Consider the following 24,392-nt stretch of genomic DNA (forward strand, 5'->3'; position numbering starts at 1 on the left):
TTATTGCCACTTTGAGGATTCCTTAGAAGTGATGTAGAAATTGCAACTCTATCCACATATCTTTACAAACTGGAACTACTAAAATGCCACTTGTTGCAATATCACCCACAAAAAATGCCAGTGGTATTCTTGATACTGCCACAGGTCATTTGTGGCCTTGCCCCTACAGTAGCTACCTCAGTCATTTATTGCTTCAAGGGGACAAGATTCCATTCTTGGCCAACCGTTCATTACTGTAACACAAATAATTCATTCGGACCTTATTGCTTCCCCAATTTAATTTTCAGGGAGCCCTTTAAACGCTTTTAATGGCAGCCACAGGTGGCTGATACACAACTCCCGGTATTTTGCCAGTTGTTGGAACAGAAGTTGATCAATTTTCTATTACCCCAAAAGGGCCAGGTAGAAAAAAAACATCATCTTAGTACCTGAAGCACAAAAATAGAATTTAACTGAGGTTTGAACTTGGAAATGGTTCCAATGTCCTGGCTGTAGCCTTGAAGGTTCACAAGTATCATTGGTCACTTTGGGGATCAACTTGAAAATCTCTTAGGATTCTATTCACAGCCTGTCCAGCCAATTGTTGGATGCTGCTCATCCAATGTTCAGTCTTGTTCCCTCAATGTTTCTCTAGACCTCTAAGAGGTTTCAGCATATAATCAGGAATTACCATTAATCTAATTTCTATACAGTAAATGGTTTGATTACAAAAAACAGAACTACCTGTCATGTCATCTCTCTTTCCATTTTGTGGAAGTGCAGTACTGCACTCACCAACCTATACAATAGAAAGTAAGAGCTCATCACATCATAAAATGTAGACACAGCTATCTGCCAGTTTTGTGTGAAGGGTAGGCTGCAACATTCCAAATAGTACATCTCAAGTATCACATTTGTCAGAACACTAAGACGAGAAGAAATTACTTCACCCAGAACGTGGTGAATCTGTTCAATTTTCTGCCACAGAAAATGGTTGAGGGCAAAGGATTGAAGGTTTTCAAGAAGGTGTTAGATACAAGTCTTAGTGCTAAAGGGATGAAAGGGTATGGGGAAGAAAACGAGAACAGAGCATGGAGGCAGATGATCAGCCACAATCATATTGAATGGCAGAGCAAGCTTGACGGTTGGAAAGGCCTGCCAGCGGTTTTCATTTTTTATGTTTCTATGATAACAGTAGTTCAACTGTGTTCATGAGAAATGTTACACTGGTGTACAACAGATTCTGAATAAAATTCCATCACCACCAATGTCCAATCACACCCATACAGATAGTGAATTTTAAAAATCATAACAAAACTAAGATATATTGAAATATTTTGAAAGTCTAGAATAGGAAAATGAAACATGCAGTTATCCTGTACTGAATTCCACAAGACAACAGCAACTCATAACATTTTGATCTCTAGTTGTATTTGTGTCTATTACACTCCTTAAGCTGCAATCTTCAACAGCAAGAGTGCAGTTAAAATTTGCCAAACGTAAAAAGCATTGAGATGAGATTTAATGCTAGCCATGACTGGGACAGCAATAGGAGGAAGATGAAATTCATGATGTTCTAAAGGGATTTGATAATGAGGTCAGCTATTGCTGATATCAGACTATTCAGAAAAGAGTTTAGGGTAGTTACTGGCAGGGAAAGGGAACAAGGAAACTGTAATATTATAGGAGTTGAATAATCTATCCTGATATATTGTGTTTCATATTTGTTTTATATTTCTGTTAATGATTTTAATGAGTAATTATTTCAGTCATGTGATAATGTGATGAACCTCAATGGCGTCGGTAACTGCGTGACTAGTAAGAGTCAAATAGAATTGTCTCGGATTATGGCATTAGCTGTATACCCTCCTCATCAGAACACTGTTGTGCAATTGCTCTGAGATTATTCTTTGTGAATTATTTAGCATGCATCAACAATTTGGCATCAGATTCTAAGTGGATATTCTTGGTGATTGCACTAACCAGAGAAAGCACAAAGAAAACCAGATCATTAGCTTTCTTCTTTTTAAGATATGAGGAATGTGAGAGGTTTTAGGGAAAGGGCAGGAAAGTGGACATGAGGAATGTTGGATCAACCAAGATTCTGTTGAATATTGGAGCAAGCTCAAGGGGCTGAACAGCCTATTCCTGTCTATATTTTTTAAATGGTCTTCAATCTTGCTATGATGGAATGTTGTATATCATTGTTCCATAGTACATATTTGTTCTTCTACATGGCCATGTAGATTTGTTTTTTTTTAAACAAAATGAGAATGATTTCCATATTTGGAGGCCTAGTGATGTTTCATTTGGGTGCACAGCATTGCCAGAGAGGTCAGGACAGAACATCTTCTTGAGAAGGGGGCCCTGAACAAAGTCGCCAGAAGATGGTGGGAGGGGGAGGCCAGGAAACATTGTGTTAGCTTTATTCATACGGCTAAATGAGCTGATGGCAGAATATTCATCTTCGATGATTACGTCCAATGGCTTTGTCTGTCACTGAAAGCAATGTTTGTAAGTATGCAAAATGTAAGCATTCTGCAGTTTTTTTTGTAAATGCTGGATTTGCCAAGAGTATTACTGTGTCCTCACGGATGTGACAGAAGAGTAAATGATGCGCCTGCACAAAGGCTGCAAAATAGCTGCCAACTTGGAGCCAGGCTCCTTTATACTCCTCAAAAGTCACAGGAGATTGACAGGTCAGCCAAAGCACCCAGAATGTGTGTCCACTTGGTGCTTTCATGTTATTCCATTGAGTCCCATTGAAAAGTCCTGTCTAGCAGAACTCAGTGACATTGCCATCCGGTGAACTGACAAATTTGTTTTAATTTTCATCCTGGCATGGTACCAACCCATATATGCCAACTGCTTATCCCCACTCAATACAATCCTTTCAAGAAATGTGCAGTGCCAGTATATTAGCTGATGGTCGAGTGTGTCAGGAACAAATGACAGGACCTCTTCATTACTGCTGTGTTGTTGCTCTCTCTCATCCTCACTGTCCAGGGACTGCTATGATTGGGCCAGAATCAGGAAGTCACAAGGTTGGTGAGAAAATGGCAGGGTGGCAGGCTGGGGTGGGAAGCAAGAGGTCCATGCTAACACTGTCAGCAGTTGGTCCATCATGCCAAATAACAGGATGAGGGAGAAGTGGCATATTACAGGAACACACTATCATCCTCAGTGCTTGGAATGATGCTGGATACTACAGGCTCTATCGCAGTCGACTCCAGGATGCTGAGATTCATCACCTGTGTAGTGTTCAGGGGATGCAGGTGTCCTTTCCACCTGCTGGTTTTGCTCTTCTCCCTCTTGTTGTATTCCAACTTGTGCTGCAAGAGAGAAGACAGAATTTCAATGATCATGTAGTGTCGTGTTTAGTCTCTGCAATAGCAGAATAGCTGGCGATATGTGATGGCAGTGAAAGGTGTCTGTGAGGCTGGCAGCATTGGTAAATATGTGAGAGTAATGTGGAGTGTGAGATTGTTAGCAGTGGTCAGTGCCAGGGAGTATTGCTGGGGATGTGGCTTAATGTTTTGTGAGAGGTTAAAGTTGTGGTGGGCAGTAACATGTTCACTTGCAGTCACTGACCTTGACCACTCACGACTTCACTGGACTTCTTGTGGCAATGCTGCCAAGTCTAAATGCTGGAAATTGACCTCCCCGATTATTTGTTTCCACTCCATGGAACCATGCAGTCTGCTCCTGTTCAATGCCATCACTAATGCGACCAGTGTTGCATTCATTATCCTGGGACTTTTCCTCTGCCCTGGTGTTCCATTTACAAGTTGTAAATTTCAGCAATATCATTCAGTCCAACATTCCTTTTAAAAGGGGACATATTGGTTTTAAACAGGCAAGTCTGGTTGCATCATATACTCTCAGCACAATGTTATTTGGCTTCCTTCTGAACATAGAGGGAGGCTACATCATGAAGCATAAGGCAGCCATGAGAAATCCACTCAAACTACAATCATAGCAGCAAGCTCGGAGCACCAAATTTTCACCAATGAACAGGTACGAGCAAACTGCAAATCATGACCTCTGTGCCCAAAAAAAAACAAATTTTAATCGCAAAAGAATGAATTTAGAATTCAGTGTTTGTAAAAATAAAGAGCTCATTGTGGGCAGGTTGATTGCTGATGGTACAAGCAAACTGAAGATTACATTACTTTAAATACAACTTGTATTTTTCTGGCACCTTGATGGGACCGTGACAGAGTAAACACTGGACAAAAGGCTAGCAGTGTATGTTGGAGAGTGGGAGGAAATTACAAGGATAGGGAGAGGCAAGGCTTTGGACATGTTGATCATGAAGATGAGTATTTTAAAATAGAGGCCTCCAGCACTTGAAACTATTGTAAAGCAGCAAGCACACAAGTGATGGAGTAAGTTTCAGGCAGAAAATCTGAACAAACTCAAGCTCAGGAGGGAGGAAGTTGAGGATAGCATTGAAATGAGTGGTGCTGGAAAAGCACAGCAGCTCAGGCAGCATCCGAGCAGCAGGAAAATCGACGTTTCAGGCAGGAGCCCTTTATCAGGAAATAATCAAGTCTGGGCAGAAATTCTTCTATGCTCGTGTCTATTTAAATTATTGACATTATACTGTAACTGATTAAAGTTTATCAAATTAATTAATATGGCACTGTCATTTACAAAATCTCTTGATTGTTGTGTTCCTATTCTAAGTTAATAGCATGTATATGAGCCACATATTGGCACAGCATTAGAAACTGATAACACACCAAATAGAATCGGTCTACACACTAAGCTATTAAGTGTTAGGACATGAGTTGTTTACCAACATTCCTAAACATTCTGATCCTCATCATCATTGAAGGCAAATCGCAAAGAATTACACAGAGAAGCTCGAATGTAGTCTGATATAGAGAGAAACATGATTGAATACCTTATCTTAGAGGCAGTTTGGGGGTGGTGGTTTAGGGGAGCAGAAAGGGAGAAGAGTGGAAACAAATTAAAAGGGACAGTGTGTCAGCCAGGACTGATCTCTTACACTTTGTGGTACTCAGCTCAGGAGTAGCATTGGCAGGCGCTTTGGTGAGAGAAAAACAAACATTTCAGTTTTAGTTACTGCAACAAGTCATTACTAAAGAAAAGGAATGACAAATGTTTATTTTAAGCCAGTTTCCTTGACAGACATACTTTGCACTTAAAAGTTCAATTGCTCTCCACCCGTTAAATTTTAAATCACATTCAGAACATAGCTCAAAATATTACAATCCTACTTGATCTATTTAATAATCTGTTTCTGTCCAAATAGTATTGCTTGATATTTTTTCCTAATTTGTTTTAAAGGAAAACAAATTCTTATGATTTGTTTTATGTTGTATTCAACATCATTTCTTGCCATGAACTTTGTACCATAAAAAAACGACACAGCATCATACAAAACATCTTTACAGTGGTCAACTTTACATTACAAAGGAGCAGCCCAATTGAATAAGTACTATAATCTTGTTATTTTCTTTCATTGTTTGAAATCATCTGCTAATATTTAAGCTGATTTGTAAATTTGGTCAGTCTTGAACTGATAAATATTCAATATTACTTTCTGATAAAAGTCATTACTATGTCACTCATAATGACTATAACTCTGTAAACAGGTTTATTCTGATCATATTTATGGATGCTGAATCAATCACATTTTCGAAAATACTGATCTAGTTGATCAGTATCACATGAGACAGAAAATCTTTCCTTGACAAGATGGGAAAGTTAGTTTGTCCATCAATCCACCCAAGGTAAATAGTTTAATCAAAAACATTTTCAAATGTAATGAAATGCTGCAGTTTGCAATTTGTTGTAAAAATGATCAAATTAGTGAGGAAAGTTACTTATATAACTATTAATTGTGAATTAATACTGCAGGGATGGTGGGTAGAAAGGGAAATTGATAATAGAAGAAAGATATTTTCCATATTAAAAGGTACCCTAGAAACCTCATAACAGACAGCAAAGTTTTCCCCAAAGACACACATCAGTTAGAAACCCTTGTCACATTTTTGAAGTTAAAACTTGGATATGTTGCCCATGTGAAATTCTCTTTACATGTGAAATGTACATTTAAAATACCATGGTTTGTTTTTATTCTAAGGTCATAAAAAAACTTACATGTGAGTCTCATGTGTTACATATGTTGGCATTTATCAGATGAAAACACAGACCAAGAGAGCCATCAAACCACCTCCATTATTCATGACGTAACTTGGTATCTACTAATATCACTATCTCCAGGAAAGGCAAAGGAATTTGTAAAATTTGAGGGAAATTCTTTTATGGCTCAATTGAACGCCACATGACTCATGTCAGTGACTTGTCAAAAGCAAAACTAATTACTTATTTTTTTCAGCACAGGTGTTAAGATGGATTATAACTTTCAATCTAAAATGGAAAAACTGCATCCTGCATAATTCAAAACCCTTGAGGGAAAGAAAGATGGATTACTCCCTGGATAGCATGGCCAATTCACTTAACCTGCATATCGTTGGATTGTGAGAGGAAACCCACATAGACACTGGAAGAATGTCTGTGTGGAGTTTGCGCAGTCACAGTGGAATTTAACCTGGGTATCTGGTGCAGTGAGGCAGGAGCACTAATCATTGAGCCACTGCACCGCCACTTTGTGGGATTGTACTACAGGTCTCCCAACAGCCAATTGGTGATAGAGGAACAGATGTTTGGGCAGATTATAGAAAAATGTAAAAACAACATAGTTGTTGTGGTGGATGATTTTTAACTTCCACTGTTCTGACTGGGACTCACCTAGTGCCAGGGGCTTGGATGCGAGAAGAATTTGTTAGATGTTTTTGAAACAATATGTAAATAGCCTAACGAGGGAATGAGTCATACTAGACCTGGTGTTGGGGAATTAGCCCAACCAGGTTACTGAAGTTACAGTGGGGAGCATTTTGGGAACAGTGATCATAATTCTGTAAGCTTTTAAGTTACTTATGGCTAAGGATAAGAGTAGCTTTCAGATGAAAGTACTAAATTGGGGTAAGGATAAATACTCCAATATGAGATAGGAACTGGGGAATGTTGATGGGGGAGTGGGTAACTGTTTGAGGATAAATCCTCACCTGGCATGTGGAAATATTTTAAATGCCTGTTGATTAGAACTAGCTTGTTGCTGTGAAACTGAAGGATGGTAAGATTTGGGTACCTTAGATGACAAGAGAAATTGAGGGTATGATATTCTGGGTATGTCAATATAAAAAGGTGTTGAGTATTTTAAAATGCTTCAAGGTAGACATGCCCCCAGGACCTGATGGGATCTAGCCAGAACAGTGAGGAAGGCAGATGAGGAAATTGCAGGGGCCTTGTATGAAATCTTTGTATGCTTTTCAATCACAGGAGAGGTCCCAGAGAACTGAAGAATTGTTCATTTAATAAAGACAACAGAGGTAATCCAGAAAATTACAAGCTGGTGAACCTTACATCAGTTGTAGGGAAATTATTGGGGAAGATTCTTAAGGATAAAATTGAATCACGTTTGGAAAAATGTGGACTTATCGGCAGCATGGCTTTGTGTGGGGAAGGTTGTGTCTCAAACTTGATTGAGCTTTTTCAGGAAGTGACAAAGATGATTGATGAGGACAGGGGGATAGATGTTGTTTGTATGAACTTTAGCAAGGCCTTTGACAAGGTCCCTCATGGCAGGCTGATACAAAAGGTGAGCTCTCATGGGATCTGTGGTGAGCCAGTAGTGGTGGAAGGGTGTTTTTCAGATTGGAGATCTGTGATCGGTGGTGTTCCACAGGGATCAGGGCGAGGACCCCTGTTGTTCTAATACATATATAATTGACTTGGAGGAGAATATAGGTGGCCTGATTAGTAAGTTTGCAGATGGCACAAAGATTGGGGAAGCTGCAAATAGTGAAGAAGATTGTCAGAGGATACAGGAGGTTATAGATAGACTTGAGGTGTTGGCAGAGAAATGGCAGGTGGAGCTTAATCCTGACAAATGCAAGGTGATGCATTTAATACTGGAGGAAAATATATAGTAAATGGCAGAACACTTAGTAGAATTAACATACAGAGGGATCTGGAGTCCACAGTAACCTGCAAGTGGCAACAAAGTGAATAAAGATGGTCAGGAAGCACATAGCAAGCTTGACATCATTGGTCAGGGCACCAAGTATAAAAATTGGAAAGTCATGTTGCAGCTGTATTAAACTGTTATAGCTCTCATTGCCATACTACCAGAAGCATATGAAGACTTTGGAGACGTTCAGGAATGGTTTACCAGGACGTTGTCTGGTTTGGAGAGTATTAGCTGAGAAGAAATTGGAAAAAGGATGGGGAGGGCACGACCAGATAGAATTTTACAAAATTATGAGAGGCATGGATAGAATGGATAGTCAAAGCTTTTTCCCCCCAGGGTAGAAATGTCAATTACTAGGGGATACAGGTTTAAGGTAAAAGGGAGTAAGTTTAAAGGAGATGTGAGAGGCACATTCTTTACACAGAGTAGTAAGTGCCTGGAATGTGCTGTCAGAGGAGGTGGTGGAGACAGGTACAGTAACATTGGGGCATCTTGACAGGTATTTGAATAGGGAATAGGAGGAATATAGACCACATAGAGACCAAAGGTTTTTAGTTCAGAAAGGCATCATGTGTCGTTGCAGTCTTGGTGTGCTGAAGGACCTGTTCCTGTGCTGTACTGTTCTTTGTTTTTTAAAGGCATGGATGTTATGCCTCAGTTATATAAGGCACTGATGAGACTACACCTGGAGTACAGTGTACAGTATTGTCACCTTATTAAAGGAAGAATCTCAAATGCATTGGAGACAGTTCCAAGAGGATTTACAAGACTAATATCTGGAATGGGCAAATTACCTTATGAGGAAAGGTTTGACAGACTCGTCCTGCACCTTCAGAACTTTAGTAAAAGTAAGAAGTGACTTAACTGAGCCACAAAGTTCTGCACGTTCTTAACAAGGTAGATATGGGAGAATCTAGAACTAGGGGTTACTGTTTTAAAGTTGGGTTTCCCATACAAAACAGAGGTGAGGCCACAAAAATTTGTTTGCAAGGGTTGTGCGTCTTTCTGTAGTCTCTCCTTGAAAGGTGGTGGAAAAAGAGTATTTGAACAGTTCTAAGGCAAAATCAAGGACTTGAAAGGTTATCAGGAATAGGTGAGAATGCTGATTTACAATTATAATTAGATCAGCTGTTACCTACTGAAGGTGGAGCGGGCTTGAGGGGCTGAAAGGCTTACTCTTCCTCCTGATTCATATGTTTGTAGTTCAGAAATAAAATGTTTTCAGCTCAGTTCAGAGGACATGGTGAATGTAGAAGCTAATTTAGTTTGCTTACAAGAAGTCACTCAGGAAATCAATGATCTCAGTAGAAGGGCTTACTGTGTGAAACTTCCAACTAATAGGGTTCAGTCAGAAATCTGCAGGTTATTAGAACTGAGAAAGTTTAGCCACTCAGATCTTTAGAAAAAAATCATATTGGCTTGTTTGAAATTGACTCATAAAATAATCCAAGGCCAAGAAAGTCAAGTAAGTGGAAACCTAAATATTTAAGACATTTATTTGTTTCCTCTGGACTTGAGTCTGTGTGCCACATCGTATCAGAGAACAGGTTGAAACTTTTTTTACATCATACTAGTGGTTTTTGATATTTAGATAGCTTTTTTCCATTTCTTCTTTTGTGTAATAAACTTGTTTTGTTGTTAAAGCAAGTCTGAGTTTTGTCACATCTTTTAGTGATTAATAATCACATCAACTGAGTAAAGAAAATACCTAACAGGTTTCTTTTCATTCTGGGAAATGACCTGCCCAGTAGTACAATCAGCTGGGATCATATTACATGCAATATGAGCCTGGTGAGAAAAGGCTGGTACAGAGTTAGATAAATTGGTGACTGTTGGAGTGTGAGGTAACAAAGAGAAGATGGTGGCAATTAGCTCTATGGAGCACAGCAGATCACTGACCTTCTTCTGGCACTACTGAGTATCCTGCTTCGCCCAGGACACAGCACTGACACAGGCTGAAATTTGGGTACAGACTGGTTTGGCCATCTGCAGATTGGTTTGGCCATCTCCACCACTCCATCGACCAACACATCCAGGCCACTATTCACAAAGCAGGAAGCAAGCTTTCCTTTCTTCTGACCATATCTTTGATGATAACAGGCAAGCGCCACAATGTGAGGGCAAATTCCTGGATTGCAACTGGACATAATGGCTGGAAATGCTGGCAGTGACATGTACCTTTGTATCTCTAGTTGTGTAATTCCCAGAAACTGGTGCCCAAGAGTCCAACTGCATAATGTATGAAATGAAAGAGGGAAGGTTGCATGAGAAAAGTGGCTCCAAATCATGGCAAACTGAGAGCCATAAATCTCACTCAACAAAACACAAACTGGATATGGAAAAATTCCACCCACAGTTTCAGCTCAATGACCATTCATCAGATTATGATTGGCTGCGCATTTCACCATTTTCTGCCTCTATTTCAGCAATCCATGTCACTCCAACTCCATTTTAAATAAACGATGGACCTTAGTTCAAATGTGTTCATGAGGTTAATTCTGCAGGAGTTCATCAGGAGAATGTCCTAGACCCCCCAACCATCTTCAGCTGCTTCATCCTAATTATAAAGTCAGAAGTAGGAGTGTACAGTGTACAGCACCATTCACAACTTCTCAGGTACTGAAGCAATCCATTTGTAAATGCAACAAGACTTGGACAATGTCCAGGTTTGCTCTGACAAGTGGCAAGTTACAGCTGCACCACAGAACTGCTGGGCTATGACCATCTTTATGAAAGCATTATGTTATGACATTCAATGGCATAACCATCACTGAATTTCCCACTATCAATATCCTAGGGATTACAACTGACCAGAAATTGAACTGAACTAGCCACATAAATACTATGGATACAAGAACAGATAGGAATACTGTAGTATATAATTCACCTCCTTATTCCACAAGGTCTGACCACCATCTGCAAGGCAAAAGACAGGAGTGTGATGGAATACTCTCCACTTGCCTGGACGAATGCAGCACCAACAAAACTCCAGACGTTTGAAATCATTCAGATCAAGGTAGGCTATTTAATTGACACCACATTTGTATGCTCTCTCTCTCCACGATGCTCAGAAGCAGCAGTGGATATAATTTGAAAGATGCTTTGTAGTAATTCATCAGCCTCTTTAGAACCTTCTAAACCCACAAGCACTACCATCTAGAAGGAGAAAGGCAGCAGATACATGGCAAAATCACTGCCTGCACCTTCTCCTCCAAGCCACTCATATTCCACTTGGAATATTATATTTCCATTCCTTTAGTGTCACTGACTAAATTCCTGGAATTTCCAACCCTTCCCCCCGTGCCCCCCACCAATGGCATTGTGGGGATCCCTAATCCAAATGGATTGCAGCGGTTGAAGAAAACAACTCATTGCTATGTTCTCAAGGCATTAGCATTAAAAACAGCCCAGCCATTAATGGATAAAATAAAATTAAACTCTCTAACTTCTAATTTCATTCAAACTTGTGGGTTTTATACTTGCACTCCGTGACTGCATATTTTTTCTTAAGTTACATTACTTTTTATAGTGTGAACAATATGTAACAAAAGAAGATAAGCAGAATGAAGCTTCAATACTCTTCAACAGTGCGAGCAGAGATGGTGCAATTACAAGAATGTCACTTCCATAGAGGTCTACAAAGACAGCTGCAAGCATTACAGTAGAAATGCAAAGTTTCAGCTGTGACTAATGTTGTCCTTTAGAGCAGATTTTTTTTTGAATTCTGAGAACTACTCTGCACTAACAAGGAATTGAACCAGGCTTTTATGAAAGGTATTATTCCCCTATTCTCAAAATAGGGCTTTTGCGAAACAAAGGACACATGATCAGGTCAACTGCAGTGATGCAGAACCATTTTACGCAAACCCTGGAAACTCAAACAGCAGAGGAAATACGACAGAATATAAATAAATAAATAAATAAATAAATCTCACTAGAGTATTCAAAGAAAATTGCAAGCCACGGATATGACTAAAAATTTGAAGAATATGCTTTAAATTTACATTTTTCAATTTTCTTCAGATATGCTAGTTCAAAGGTCTGAAATTCCCTTCTTAACAGTACTGCAGCAGTTCAACAAGACAGTTCACCATTTTCTCAATGGCAGAATAGGAGCAACAAATGCTGACTTTGCCTGTGACATACACATCTCACAAAATAATAAATGAAAAATAATTTATGGCAAGCTCTGTAGCAAAGCAATGTAACACACAAAGAGAGATCAAATTGGGTACTTATAGATCAGTCAGGCTACCTTCATTAGTATCCAAATTGAACAAAGTGATCAGAGAGATAGACAATATGGATTTATTAAAAGCTGTTCAAGTTTGATCATTTGACAGACACTTTTGAAGAACATTTTTAATATAGACAAAAGGAATACAATACATATTAGGGAAATAAAGTTTCAGAGGGTGATCAATAAAATGCACCATAGGAGGCAATTTACAATGATTGCATGTATGCTGCAAGCGGGCATCAGAGCCGCCCCGCATTTGCCACGGGACTATGCCTACATCAGTAAAACTATAGGAATTCATTTTGTGTTTTAAATGGCAGCCACAGCTTAAACCCACAGAACTCAGCAGCTGCCGGTCCGCCCACGTGACCGGGAGATGGGAGCCAGAGGACAGATCAAATCCACACTAGGCCAGACACTAACCATGACTCATAGACCGAAACTCCGGAGCTAATTAATATGGAAACCCATCTCCTAATCAAATCAAGAGACTGACTGAAACACACCCATATTCATCAATACAGAACCATCCTGACACAAAGGACAGGTATCCACCAGACAGGAACGAACAGACTAATACACACCAGCACCCCAAGGGAACAAAGGGGGATGCTAGCCCCCAGCCACAGAGAGAGACAAGCAGATAGTACCCGGACCCGTTTACATAATCCAATTAGCACCCTATTGTGTGTACACTGCAACTCTCCTGAGACAGCAAGAAACCCACCATTTGCACCTACTCCAGCGATGATGGGGAACTATCATCCCATTCATACTCAAAATCCTCACGTCCTGACAAAGAAAGGTATATAATGTGTAGCAGCGGGCGGGAACAGCAGAACAGCCGAGAATCGGACCTCGGTTGGTCTCCGCTGGTGTTACTGCATAAATAAACGTTACCGATTGTTGAACCGCACTCTGGGCTCGGACTGATATCATTTCATCTGCGCTAACAATGCAAACAAACATAGCAACTGTGATACAAACGTAAGACAGAAAAAAGGATTACAGTTAAACCTTTGTTAATCAAGCTTGTGTGGAAGCAGGCTTGGAAGTGATATTTTATGATTTGTGTTTTTACAGTTGTTCTTGCTGCACACAGGTGATATGCATGTATGCATGTGGAATACAACATCACCATTTAGTCAAAATACAAGGATAGAGATTTTTTATCAAATATCAAGAAAGAATGTCAGAAAATCAGAGCAGAACAGATTAGCAAATAGAGGAATGCAATTAAATCCACAAAGTATAGAATGATATATTTTAGATGGAATAATAACTAGATTGAATAGTTAATCTAAGGAAAAGAAATATGAGTCCCATAATTCTCTGAAAACATAAGTGTAGTTAAATCCATAAAATAAATCAAAAGCTTTTGGGTTTTACAAACAGTAAAATAGTATATTGTACATGTATTAAATACTATAAAAATAATCTAAAACTCATTGAAAATGTTATCTATGGGTAATTATTTTAAGTATAAATTCACTCAGATCACACTAGGAATACGAAAGTGTAGCAATAGAGAGAGAGAGATAAGATATTGGGACAATTTCATCTGGAACAGCAAGGGTAAAGAGGGGATTTGATAAAATACTCTGAAGATCTTTGGAAGCATGAGTAGAGAAGGATTGTACCTCACAGTTGAAGCATCAATGACAAAGGACTATCATGATAAAAAGAGTGAGGAAAGAAGGTTGAACAAAATGTCTTAACAAAGTGAGACAAAGTATGGAAAGCTTCATTACATGGTATATCTGAGCCACCAACCACCACACGTTAGTTTAAAAGTGGACCAACATTTGTGGAAAAGAATATAAATCACAATGGGGAAGAGAAAGATAATGAAATTGCTTCAAAATTGCTCAAGCACAAAGCAAAGTGCCCACTGATCTCCTTCTGCTTTGAAAATTATGGTCCCCATAAATTAGACTTAGAAAACTTCAGTAAAATCCCACATCCAAGATCCCTGTATAATTTTGATGGATTTACTAGCCTAATTACTTTGAAGGTGGACAAGAAATTGATTAAAATAGAGTCAGTATTCACTAGAACTTACTAGCTGAAGGGATATCAACACAAAATCTGAGGCCACCACAGTAGAGGTGTAGACAGCTCTAATAATCATAAATAATAGAACTACAATTTATGTTCACTTGGCACATTACAGTACACAATACGACACCGATATTAGGGTAGATAACAAAAAACTTGGATAAACTTTAGGTTTTATAGAATTGTTTTAAAAGGATGTGAGTGAGTGAGAAAGGCAAAGAGATTTAGGAAGGGAATTCCAGGATGTAAATGAGTTCTGGTCATGGAACACAAAGGAAACATCAAAGTACAAATGACACAAAGGAACCACAAGACTTATCCCTAGTCCACAAAATGAAGATACCAGTAAAACTTTGATAAATAAGAAATTGCAGAATATCCAAAATATGCATGCATAAAACTAAGTGGGGGGTTTTGCAATTACGCATGGATGTTCAAAAAGCACTTCTAAACACAATGAATTGTTTCCTAGTTAGGACTTAACAGATACAATGGAGCTATTCAAGAGATAGGTAAATATTTGATGGGTAACCAAACATATCCATAGAACAATGAGCTAAAGGAGAAAAATAATAGCCTCTCCATCATCTTTAGTGTATGCCTGTCTGAAGTAGTTTTCTAATATATTTCTGGCAAATATTAACAGTGCATGAAAAATATATTCAAAATAAACATCATGAAGTTTGAAAGCTGCCTGAAATAGTCCAAAAAAGGCAGGTTAAGCAATAATTTACTTCAGCGCAACGTGCAAAGAAATGCTTGAAAGGATAGGTTAAAAAAAGTATGAAAGACTAACGAGAAGTATAAGAGAATTAACATGCAAATCATTATAAGTAAAAATCCAGGGTCAGGCAACATTAAGTGGGCGGCACGGTGGCACAGTGGTTAGCACTGCTGCCTCACAGTGCCAGAGATCCGGGTTCAATTCCCACATCAGGCGACTGACTGTGTGGAGTTTGCACATTCTGCCAGTGGGTTTCCTCCGGGTGCTCCGGTTTCCTCCCACAGTCCAAAAATGTGCAGGTCAGGTGGATTGGCCATGCTCAATTGCCCGTAGTTTTAGGTGAAGGGATAAAGGTAGGGAATGGGCCTGGGTGGGTGGCGGGTCGGTGTGCACTTGTTGGGCCGAAGGGCCTGTTTCCGCACTGTAAGTAATCTAATTAGAACAAAAGGGTATTCTTGCTGTCTCATATTTGGATTAGTTAAATTTTGCATTTTAATTTTTCAGCAGAGATAGAAGAAAAAGGAATGGCAATAATTAAAGGTATATTTAAAGCCATAAAAAAGCATTTGATTAAGTCGAGTCAGAAATAATGCGGAAATATGCTACAAACCACTGATAATTCAAAATAAATACAGGAAGTTTGCAGGTAATTTTGAAATGTTTTTAGCAGCAACAGACTTGAACTATCCTATGTAGAAAAAGACAAAATGTTAATGATATCTAGAAATTTGTTTTTAATTCACTCATGGGATGTGAGTGGTCACTGGCTAAGCTGTCTTCTTGAACCTCTGCAGTACATGTGCTGCAAGTTGACCCACAATATCCTTAGAGAGGATTTTGACACAGTGACAGTGAAGGAACTGCGGTATATTTCCAAGTCAGGAAGGTGAGGGGAACTACACAGCAGTAGTCATGTGTTTGGAAGGTGCTGTCTAAGGATTTTTGGTGAATTTCTGCAGTACATCTTGTGGATAGTACACACTGCGATCAAAGATTGTTTCTGTAAGTACCTGTATGTAGTATGTTGTATGTCCAACAAAGAAGGATGAATAGTTGGATTTGGTTAAATAATGAAATAGAAGAAAGAAAGGCAGCCAACAGTCCAAAAAATACTGATGAAAATTTAATCAAGTTCACACTAAAGAAAGACAAAATTCCTTAAAGTTCTTTTCCCTTGATAAATATCCCAGGTCCTGAGAAAGCTTCATTGAATCATAATTTCTCTGAATCTACAAATCCCACCAGATAAGGGCATAAATTGAGCCATTCTGAAATGCAGGTTTCTAAAAACACTACCAAACCGACTACCCCATCCAGAATTCTCCTGGGCCTCTGTAACAAATGTAACCCTCTCCTTTAGCTTTCCCTGTTCCCACCATGAAGGCTTTTGCTGCCACAATATCTCTACACTTGAAATGAAAGTAAGTAATTTTCAAGTTTTGTTTTATAAAATGTCTAAGTTTTGAACAGCGGTTGCATAACCAACACCACCAGGAAAGCTGATTGAAATACTACTGTATTGGAGAGGAACAGCAATTGTGAAACTCAGGTATTTCTTTGTGTACTTCCTGGGCAATAATGTAGTGGGGTAAAAACAATGACTGCAGATGCTGAAAACCAGATTCTGGATTAGTGGTGCTGGAAGAGCACAGCAGTTCAGGCAGCATCCAAGGAGCAGCAATATCGACGTTTTGGGCAAAAGCCCTTCACCAGGAATCATTATTCCTGATGAAGGGCTTTTGCCCGAAACTTCGATTTCGCTGCATCTTGGATGCTGCCTTAACTGCTGTGCTCTTCCAGCACCACTAATCCAGAATAATGTAGTGGGGCAGATTGCCCATCTGTTATAGACCATCCAACACACCCTGAAACATGTCGATGGAATACAAGACCTGCATGTTCAACATCTGACAAGCTATTCCCAATTACATTCCCAGAATTGAAGACACAAATTGGTAACCATGTTTTCCTCTTCTCCATCTGTCTTTATCTACTCCAGAGTGAACATGGTAGTATAGTTTCAGGAAACTGAATGTCAACTCTTGAAGACTTTTTTTTAAACTGACGCCTGCAACTTCAAATCCTGTATTTTTACAACTTTCTAACAGCAAAGTGGTATTGCCTTATTCATAGCAACAGTAATTTCTCCCAGTGATTGCACAAGAGGGATATTGTTCATTTTTGACAGGTAAAATTTATTCAATGATCATTGGTGTTAAAATGATCTTGGTGTAACTTATTTGCACTCTGTAGTGTATAAATTGTTACCTCAGCATGCTTAACTAAAGGCTGGCAGGATTAACCCATGTAACATTTTCATATTAAAACCCACATCAGTGTAGGTGATAGCCCTGTCTATGCGCAATTGGCCAATAAAAAAAAAATCATTAGCAGCATGCATTGACGAACTTTGAAGTCTATTCTCTCACCTTTGTCCCTCTCGTACTGAAGGTCTTCTGCTGAGCATGGGCTTCCCTCCTGAGATCCAGTAGGGTAGAAAGGGGAGACACATGGTGAGTGGCTGCTGCAGCTACTACTGCGCTCTTGGACAGAGGGTGTCTGTGTGTCAATACTGCGAGTACTGCTGCTGCGGTAGTGGGAAGGGAAGGGTGCTCGGTGGCCATCAGGAATCTCCAGGGGCTAGAACAAAAATGAACATCACTATGTCATTATTATAATAACAACACCAGGAACTTTAATGCTCATCTTTCCACAGAACTCAAAATTAGAAATTCTTCATGACCAAAAATGCAAAGGTGAACATACACAGTACACCTTAAAGTAGAATAGCTCTCAAAAGCCCAACATGTCAAATTAGGATGTTATATTTGCTGTCAGGGATATTAAACCTGTCTTCACATTTTTGTCTTAAGATTTGTACAGAAATAGGACCAAAACAGATTGCACTGAAAGCCAAACTGTATCCATTTGTCTTACATTATAATGATATTTTACTGAAAACCACAGACCAATGTTATTATACCTGATGGGATTTAAAATAAACACATGCTCAAAAAGTGCCTCAAATAATACAATCCCTTCAGATTACTGAGTACTTCAAGACACTTCATTTGAAATTAAATCTGGTCTTTTCCTTTGATCTGCTGGTTGATGCGTTCATCACTGGGGATACTATTGTAAATAACTCATCTACAAACTTAGGGCTTTACTCTTCAGATACATTTATGACTACCAATTTATCACACTAAGGCCTTCAAAAGGTCTCATATATGCACTTAATCAGAAATGTTTAACCTCACGTAAAAGCTAAGTGATAAACTATACAGCTACTCTCAAAACTCAACATGATCTATACAACAATTTCATAAGGAACCAGAGCAATATCACCATGACAATCAATATCATTCATAACACAGTAAGTTCCATTTGACACTGTTTAGGTAATATTAGAGGGTATTTCAATTTTATATATTTTCTTAAGGGAACTGTATACCATGGGTTATAGTGATTAACTGCAGCAATTCAGTTTTGTTGCTCTAAAATGCTTATGAAGGAGATTTAGAAAACATTGTTGCCCAAAGTGAAATATAACTTAGTTACAAAACATCTCCTGAAAAGGTAGGCAGTTCATACTGCAGGCCAACAGCCTCCATCTCAGCTGTTATCCTTAAGAACTTTTGGTACCTCCTTGCTTGCAATACTCATTGAGAAGCAATGTTTTAGCATATATAAACATTAGCACAAACATTTTGTTGCAACTTATTCAAAGATGTTTGCATAAACCAAGTACTATATTAAACCAAGGCCTGGATACCCAGTTAAGTGCTGTTAAATGAACTGGTGCCTTAAACACTCCTCTAATAAAAGGATAGCTCTATTAGAAGAAAATAACTGAGCAAGTTATAAATCCATTCCTCCAATTCTGTTGGTACTGCCATCAACAGCAGCCAAAGTCAAACCATCACAGGCATTGCAATTTCCAGCCTCAGCCCCAGAGGGCAGAAGTGGTTTATCATTTAAATGTAAACCATGTTTATCATTGGGGTGAAAATGCAACAAATCTCTTCTGATTAGAAAAACATGACAGAGTGGGAAGGGATGTGTAGTTACTCAAAATTGTTCAATATAGAGAGTGAGGTTGAGAAACTCTGAATAGATAATGTATACTGTACATAAGATATATAAATCTGGCTCGTCTAATTTTAGCGTGTTAGTTAGCACAGACTTAACATCTTAAATCATTCAAATTCATCAAAGCTGAAAAGGTAGAGGTTGTCATTAAAGTACAGATATTGGCAAAACAAAATAATCCTTTCACAACTGGAAGATTTGCACCTCCCCTACTCCCTGCTCCCCCATTGCCTAGTAGAGGTTCCTGCATCAACTAATTTTAAAAAAATGATGTTATGAATATTGTAGTATACAGTATCAGGCTGGAAGTACTAGGGAAGCCGCTTACAATACTTGGGTTGCTTCTGTTTACAACATAGAGTTTTGTTGAGGTGATTTTCGTCCGTTTCTTTTATTGTCCTTACAGTGATGGGTTTGAGGGAGGGTTGGGCTGGGACACACCAGAGCAGATCTTCAATATCTTACCACTACCAGTAAAATTTACCTGTCAGCCAACAGGACAGGAAACAGTGGGCAGCCAACTGATAGCCATTTTTTGAAGCATAAATTGTCTGTGAATCTCATTGGTTCCATAAAGTGTTAGAGATACACAATAAAAATAAGCAAAAAATTCAGCAACAGCTTAATGTTGACTGGAAGTAAGTACCAGTTGTTCAGTCCAGCTGCAGTGTCAACAGGCAATCTGACATTAGATAAGCAAACTTCATAGGTCTGGAATGATTGCAGAATGCATGTCCACTGCATCAAGTGCAGACAGTATAATGCGATTGGGGAAGCACTGCAAGTATCAAATCTCAATAGATATTCTTCAAGCAGAGCTTGTGTCCCCCAATGAGAAGAAAGCTAAGGAAGCAGCCAAATAGACCGTGACTGGACATTTTAAAGGAGGACAGCATGATCAAGCTACTCTAGGATATGGCTATGCGAAATGACAAGATTCACTGAAGATCTATCCAGACGAAAGGGTTTACAAAGGTTTTACTTCACAGAGATGGTGTAGCATCAGTGTGTGAGGTGACCCCATCTGTCCAGGCAGGGGTTAACACATGTTTCTGGAATGCCAAAGGAGTTAAGACCAATTGATGGCTCCCATAGCCTGTGGCAATGAAGGTAACCATGGGTTTAACTTCTCCACCTCAGGATCATTTCAGGGATTGCCTGGAGACATTTTGGGATCCCAGCCCATCACTGCATCGAACAAGATACAGATGTCATCTACTAGAAGACAGAATAATACATGGCGTACCACATTTAGGTCAATCAGGCTAACCGGGTAACAGTTGATCAGGGAATCACTGGATTTCCTCAGGTTTGGGAGTGCAGTTGAATGCATGCATGTGGCCTTAAATGCTCCCACAGAGAAGTCAGAATCCTTGTAAACAGGAAGAGGTGCCAGATAATGGTCAAACAGTCTGAAACCACCACAAAAAGAATTTCAGATGTGTGCCAGATTCTTGAGAAGCTGCCATAAAGAATACATCTAGAGACAGTCCCAGCTGCCTCAGCTGTGCAGGCCACCCTTGATGGATAAATTCTGGGTCTCAAGGGATATTTACTAAAGACATGACAGCTTACACCTGCATAAAACCCCAACACAAAGTCACAAAAACCTATAACAGTTGGCATGGGATTGCAATTGTGCTTCTGAAATGTGGTTCCAATACTTAAGCAGATCTGAGCAAACCGTGCCATATACACCATAAAGAGTCTCCCATTTCATGGCAGAAACAATTCAGTCATCTCTCTGAGGTAAAGCAGATTCTGGAAGTGTAAATAGAAAATGATGGAAAAACTCAGGTTGTGGTCTCAAAGTCATACAATATAGAAGAAGAATACAGAGCAGGCCCTTTAGCCCATTGCCAAAAAATTACTAATACCTACACTAGCGTTGAATGTTATGACACTAAGTGCTGATCCAAAAATTATGAGGTTTCCTGCCTCAAATACCCTCCTAGGCTGTGAATTCCAGATCTCCACCATCCTCTGGGTGAAAAGGTTTCTCCTCAATTACCGTCTAAACCTCCTGCCCCTGTCATAGAGCCATACAACATGGAAACAGACCATTGGGACCAAGCAGTTTTTGCCAACCATAATTCCAAACTAAACTAGTCCCACTTGCCTGTGCCTGGCCCACATCCTACCTACCGCCCCCCGCCCCCCCCAACATTTCCTATTTATGTGCTTATCCAAATGTCATTTAAATGGCACAACTGTAGCCATAACCACCACTTCCTCTGGAAGTTCATTCTACACACGAACCACTCTGTATAAAAGAAACTGTCCCTCATTTTTTTTAAACCTTTCTCCTCTCACCTTAAAAAAAAACTATGAACCCCTAGTCTTGAAATCCCCCACCCTAGGGAAACGATACCTGCCATTAACCTTAGCTACACTCCTCATTATTTTATGAACCCCTATAAGGTCAACTCTCAACCACCTACCCTCCAGTGATAAAAGTCCCAGCCTATCCAGCCTCTCTTATAACTCAAACCCTCCATTCCTAGCAACATACTAGTATATCTCTCTAATGTAATAATACCCTTCCTTTAAGAGGGAAATCAAAACCGAATATTGTACTCCAGAAGTGGCCTCCCAATGTTTTGTTGGGCTGCAGCTGTGCAGGGAGAACAAAGTTAACATTTCAGGTAAATACTTTTGTTTTAAACATAAAAATTCTCAGCGACTGAGTATTTCCAATATTTTCTATTTCATTCCTCAATGATATCCTTGGCAGCTTTTCATGAAATGCCCCAGTTATTACATTCAGGAGCTACATTCAGCACTGCAATCATTCCTTGCGGAGTTTATCATGCCACTCAGCCCGAAGTCTCAAAATCTAGAAATGACCAACTTCTGCAGAAATATGCAAACAAGCCTCTAAAGTATAATTTCAAGAACTTGACCTTTGATAATTGTTTAATGCTACAGTATTGAACAAGAAATGTGACTCAGTGAGACTTCAAGTACCTGAGGCAGCATTTACACTAATATTTGGTGCACCTACAACTTCTCCTGCAACTACAGATAAACCAGTGCCACTTGTTTCACTGGGCAGCTGTGCTAATCAGAATGTCACACTTTAAACATTCACCATCACACCACCGAGAGGATCAGTGCAATTGGTTATTCAGCTTCATCAATGCAGCAAATAGTCCTGATTGATCGTGGGTTTGCTGCATAAGATAATGTGGTATCTCACTATGGACACTGGTCTTTGGACATACCTGAGGCTACCTTGCTTCACATCTCATGGACCCCACTGGCTGTGAACTTACAGTTATGTTTTATTCATCCATGGGATGTGGGCATCATTGTCTTTTCCAGCTTTTATTGTCCATCCCTAGTTGCCATTGAGAAGCTGGTAGTAAGATGGTGCCTTTAGCCACTGCAGTTTGTGTGATGTAAGTAGACCCACAATTCTGGTAGGAAGGGAGTTCAAGAATACTCACCAAGGCCAATGAGGGAATGGTGAGATATTTCCAAGTTAGGATGGGAAGGTGAACTAGAAGGTGATATTGTTCCCATGCATCTGCTGCCCTTGTCCTTCTAGCTGGAACTGGTCTCTTATTTGATAGGTGCTGTCTAAAAATATTTGGCAAATTTCTGTAGTGCATCTTGTAGATTTGATAGAGAAAGTGAATATTTCAGATGTAGTGCCATTCAAGTGGTCTACTTTGTCCTGGATGGTGTCGAGCTTCTTGTGTGTGATAGATCTTCACTCATCCACCAGTGAGGATTACTCTATCACATGCCTGACTTGTGGCTTAAAGATGGTGGACAGACTTTGGGGATTCAGAACATTAGTTTGTCACCACAGGATTTCTAGCCTGTGACCTGTGGCTGCGCCCACATTATTTATATGGGTAGTCCAGTTCTGTTTCAGGAAGTTGATAAGTGTGGGATTCAGTAATGCTTTCACATATGAAGGAGTAATGATTAGATTCATTTTTATTGCAGATGATCATTGCCCGGCACTTGAGTGGAACAAAGGGGCAGCACAGTGACTCAGTGGTAAGCACTGCTGCCTCACTGTGCCAGAGACCCGGGTTCAATTCACGCCTCGGGAAACTGTCTGTGTGGAGTTTGCACATTCTCCCAGTGTCTGCATGGGTTTCTTCCAGGTGTTCCGGTTCCCTCCCACAGTCCAAAGATGTGCAGCTTAGGTGAATTGGCCACGGTAAATTGCCTGCAGTATTAGGTGCATTAGTCAGGGGTAAATGTAGGGGAATGGTTCTGGGTGGGTTGCTCTTCGGAGGGTCGGTGTGGACTTGTTGGGCCGAAGGGCCTCTTTCCGCATTGTAGGGAATCTAATCTACTTATCATTTATCAACCCAAGCCTGCACAGTATTCAGGTCTTGCTGCATGACTGTTTCAGTATCTGAGGAATCATAAATGGTGCTCAACATTGTGCATGCAAACATTCCACTTCTGGCCTTATTATGCAAGGAAGGTCATTGATGAAGCAGCTGAAAACGGCTGGACCTCAGACACTGCAAAGACATTCTGCAGCTAAGATGACTGACCTGCAACAATCACAACCTTCTTCCTATGTGCCAAGTATGACTCTAACCAGTGGAAAGTTTTCCCCTAAATCCCATTTATTTGAAATCTGCAGTCACTCTCACCTCATTCTGGAACTCAGCTCTTTTGCCTATGCTTGGGTCAAGGTTGTAATGAGGAGAAAGTGAGGACTGCAGATGCTGGGGATCAGAGCTTAAAAATGTGTTGCTGGAAAAACACAGCAGGCCAGGCAGCATCAAAGGAGAAGGAGAAGGGACGTTTCGGGCATAAGCCCTTCTTCAGAGAGACGGAGAGACCTAGTTAACGTTTACGAAACATTCCTGGAGAAATTCAGCAGATCTGGCGGTATTGCTAAAAAGACAGAGCCAGAAACAGAGTTAAAGTGTCACATCTAGTGACCTTTCCTCATAGTCCTGAGACTTTCAGTATACTGATGAAGAGAATCTGGATAAGCTAAGGTTGATTTATTTGGAGGGGAGAACCCGATAGAGGTGTCTAATAATATGAGAACATTAGGTGGATATTTCTGAAAATGGACAATGATTTGGGATGGTTGTTGGACTCACTAAACATCCATCAGTTGGGTTCATAATTGACCATCTGCTTGGGTAGGATTCAGATCCCTGACTGCCTAGCATTCAGCTATCTCTATAGACTCTTTAACCCATTAACTCTTAATCTGTGTCTCCTGAATGTCGGCTATTCCATCATTG

At 39.8% G+C, this 24,392-nt stretch overlaps 1 protein-coding gene across 3 annotated transcripts in view; it reads right to left on the reverse strand.

Annotated features, from left to right (window-relative positions):
• Positions 1-24,392, reverse strand: part of LOC122549809 (glucocorticoid-induced transcript 1 protein-like) — a 219,959-nt gene that overhangs the window by 36,530 nt on the left and 159,037 nt on the right. For 2 of the 3 annotated variants that reach the window (XM_043689883.1, XM_043689881.1), the window contains 2 exons: positions 17,496-17,706; positions 3,231-3,311 (listed from right to left, as the gene is read on the reverse strand). In XM_043689883.1, the coding sequence (XP_043545818.1) occupies positions 3,231-3,311; positions 17,496-17,706 (292 nt within the window). The remainder of the gene's footprint in view (positions 1-3,230; positions 3,312-17,495; positions 17,707-24,392) is intronic. The other variant, XM_043689882.1, reaches the window with a different exon arrangement.

This window comes from Chiloscyllium plagiosum, chromosome 5, assembly GCF_004010195.1.
Source record: "Chiloscyllium plagiosum isolate BGI_BamShark_2017 chromosome 5, ASM401019v2, whole genome shotgun sequence".
In the NCBI taxonomy this organism is placed as follows: Eukaryota; Metazoa; Chordata; class Chondrichthyes; order Orectolobiformes; family Hemiscylliidae; genus Chiloscyllium; species Chiloscyllium plagiosum.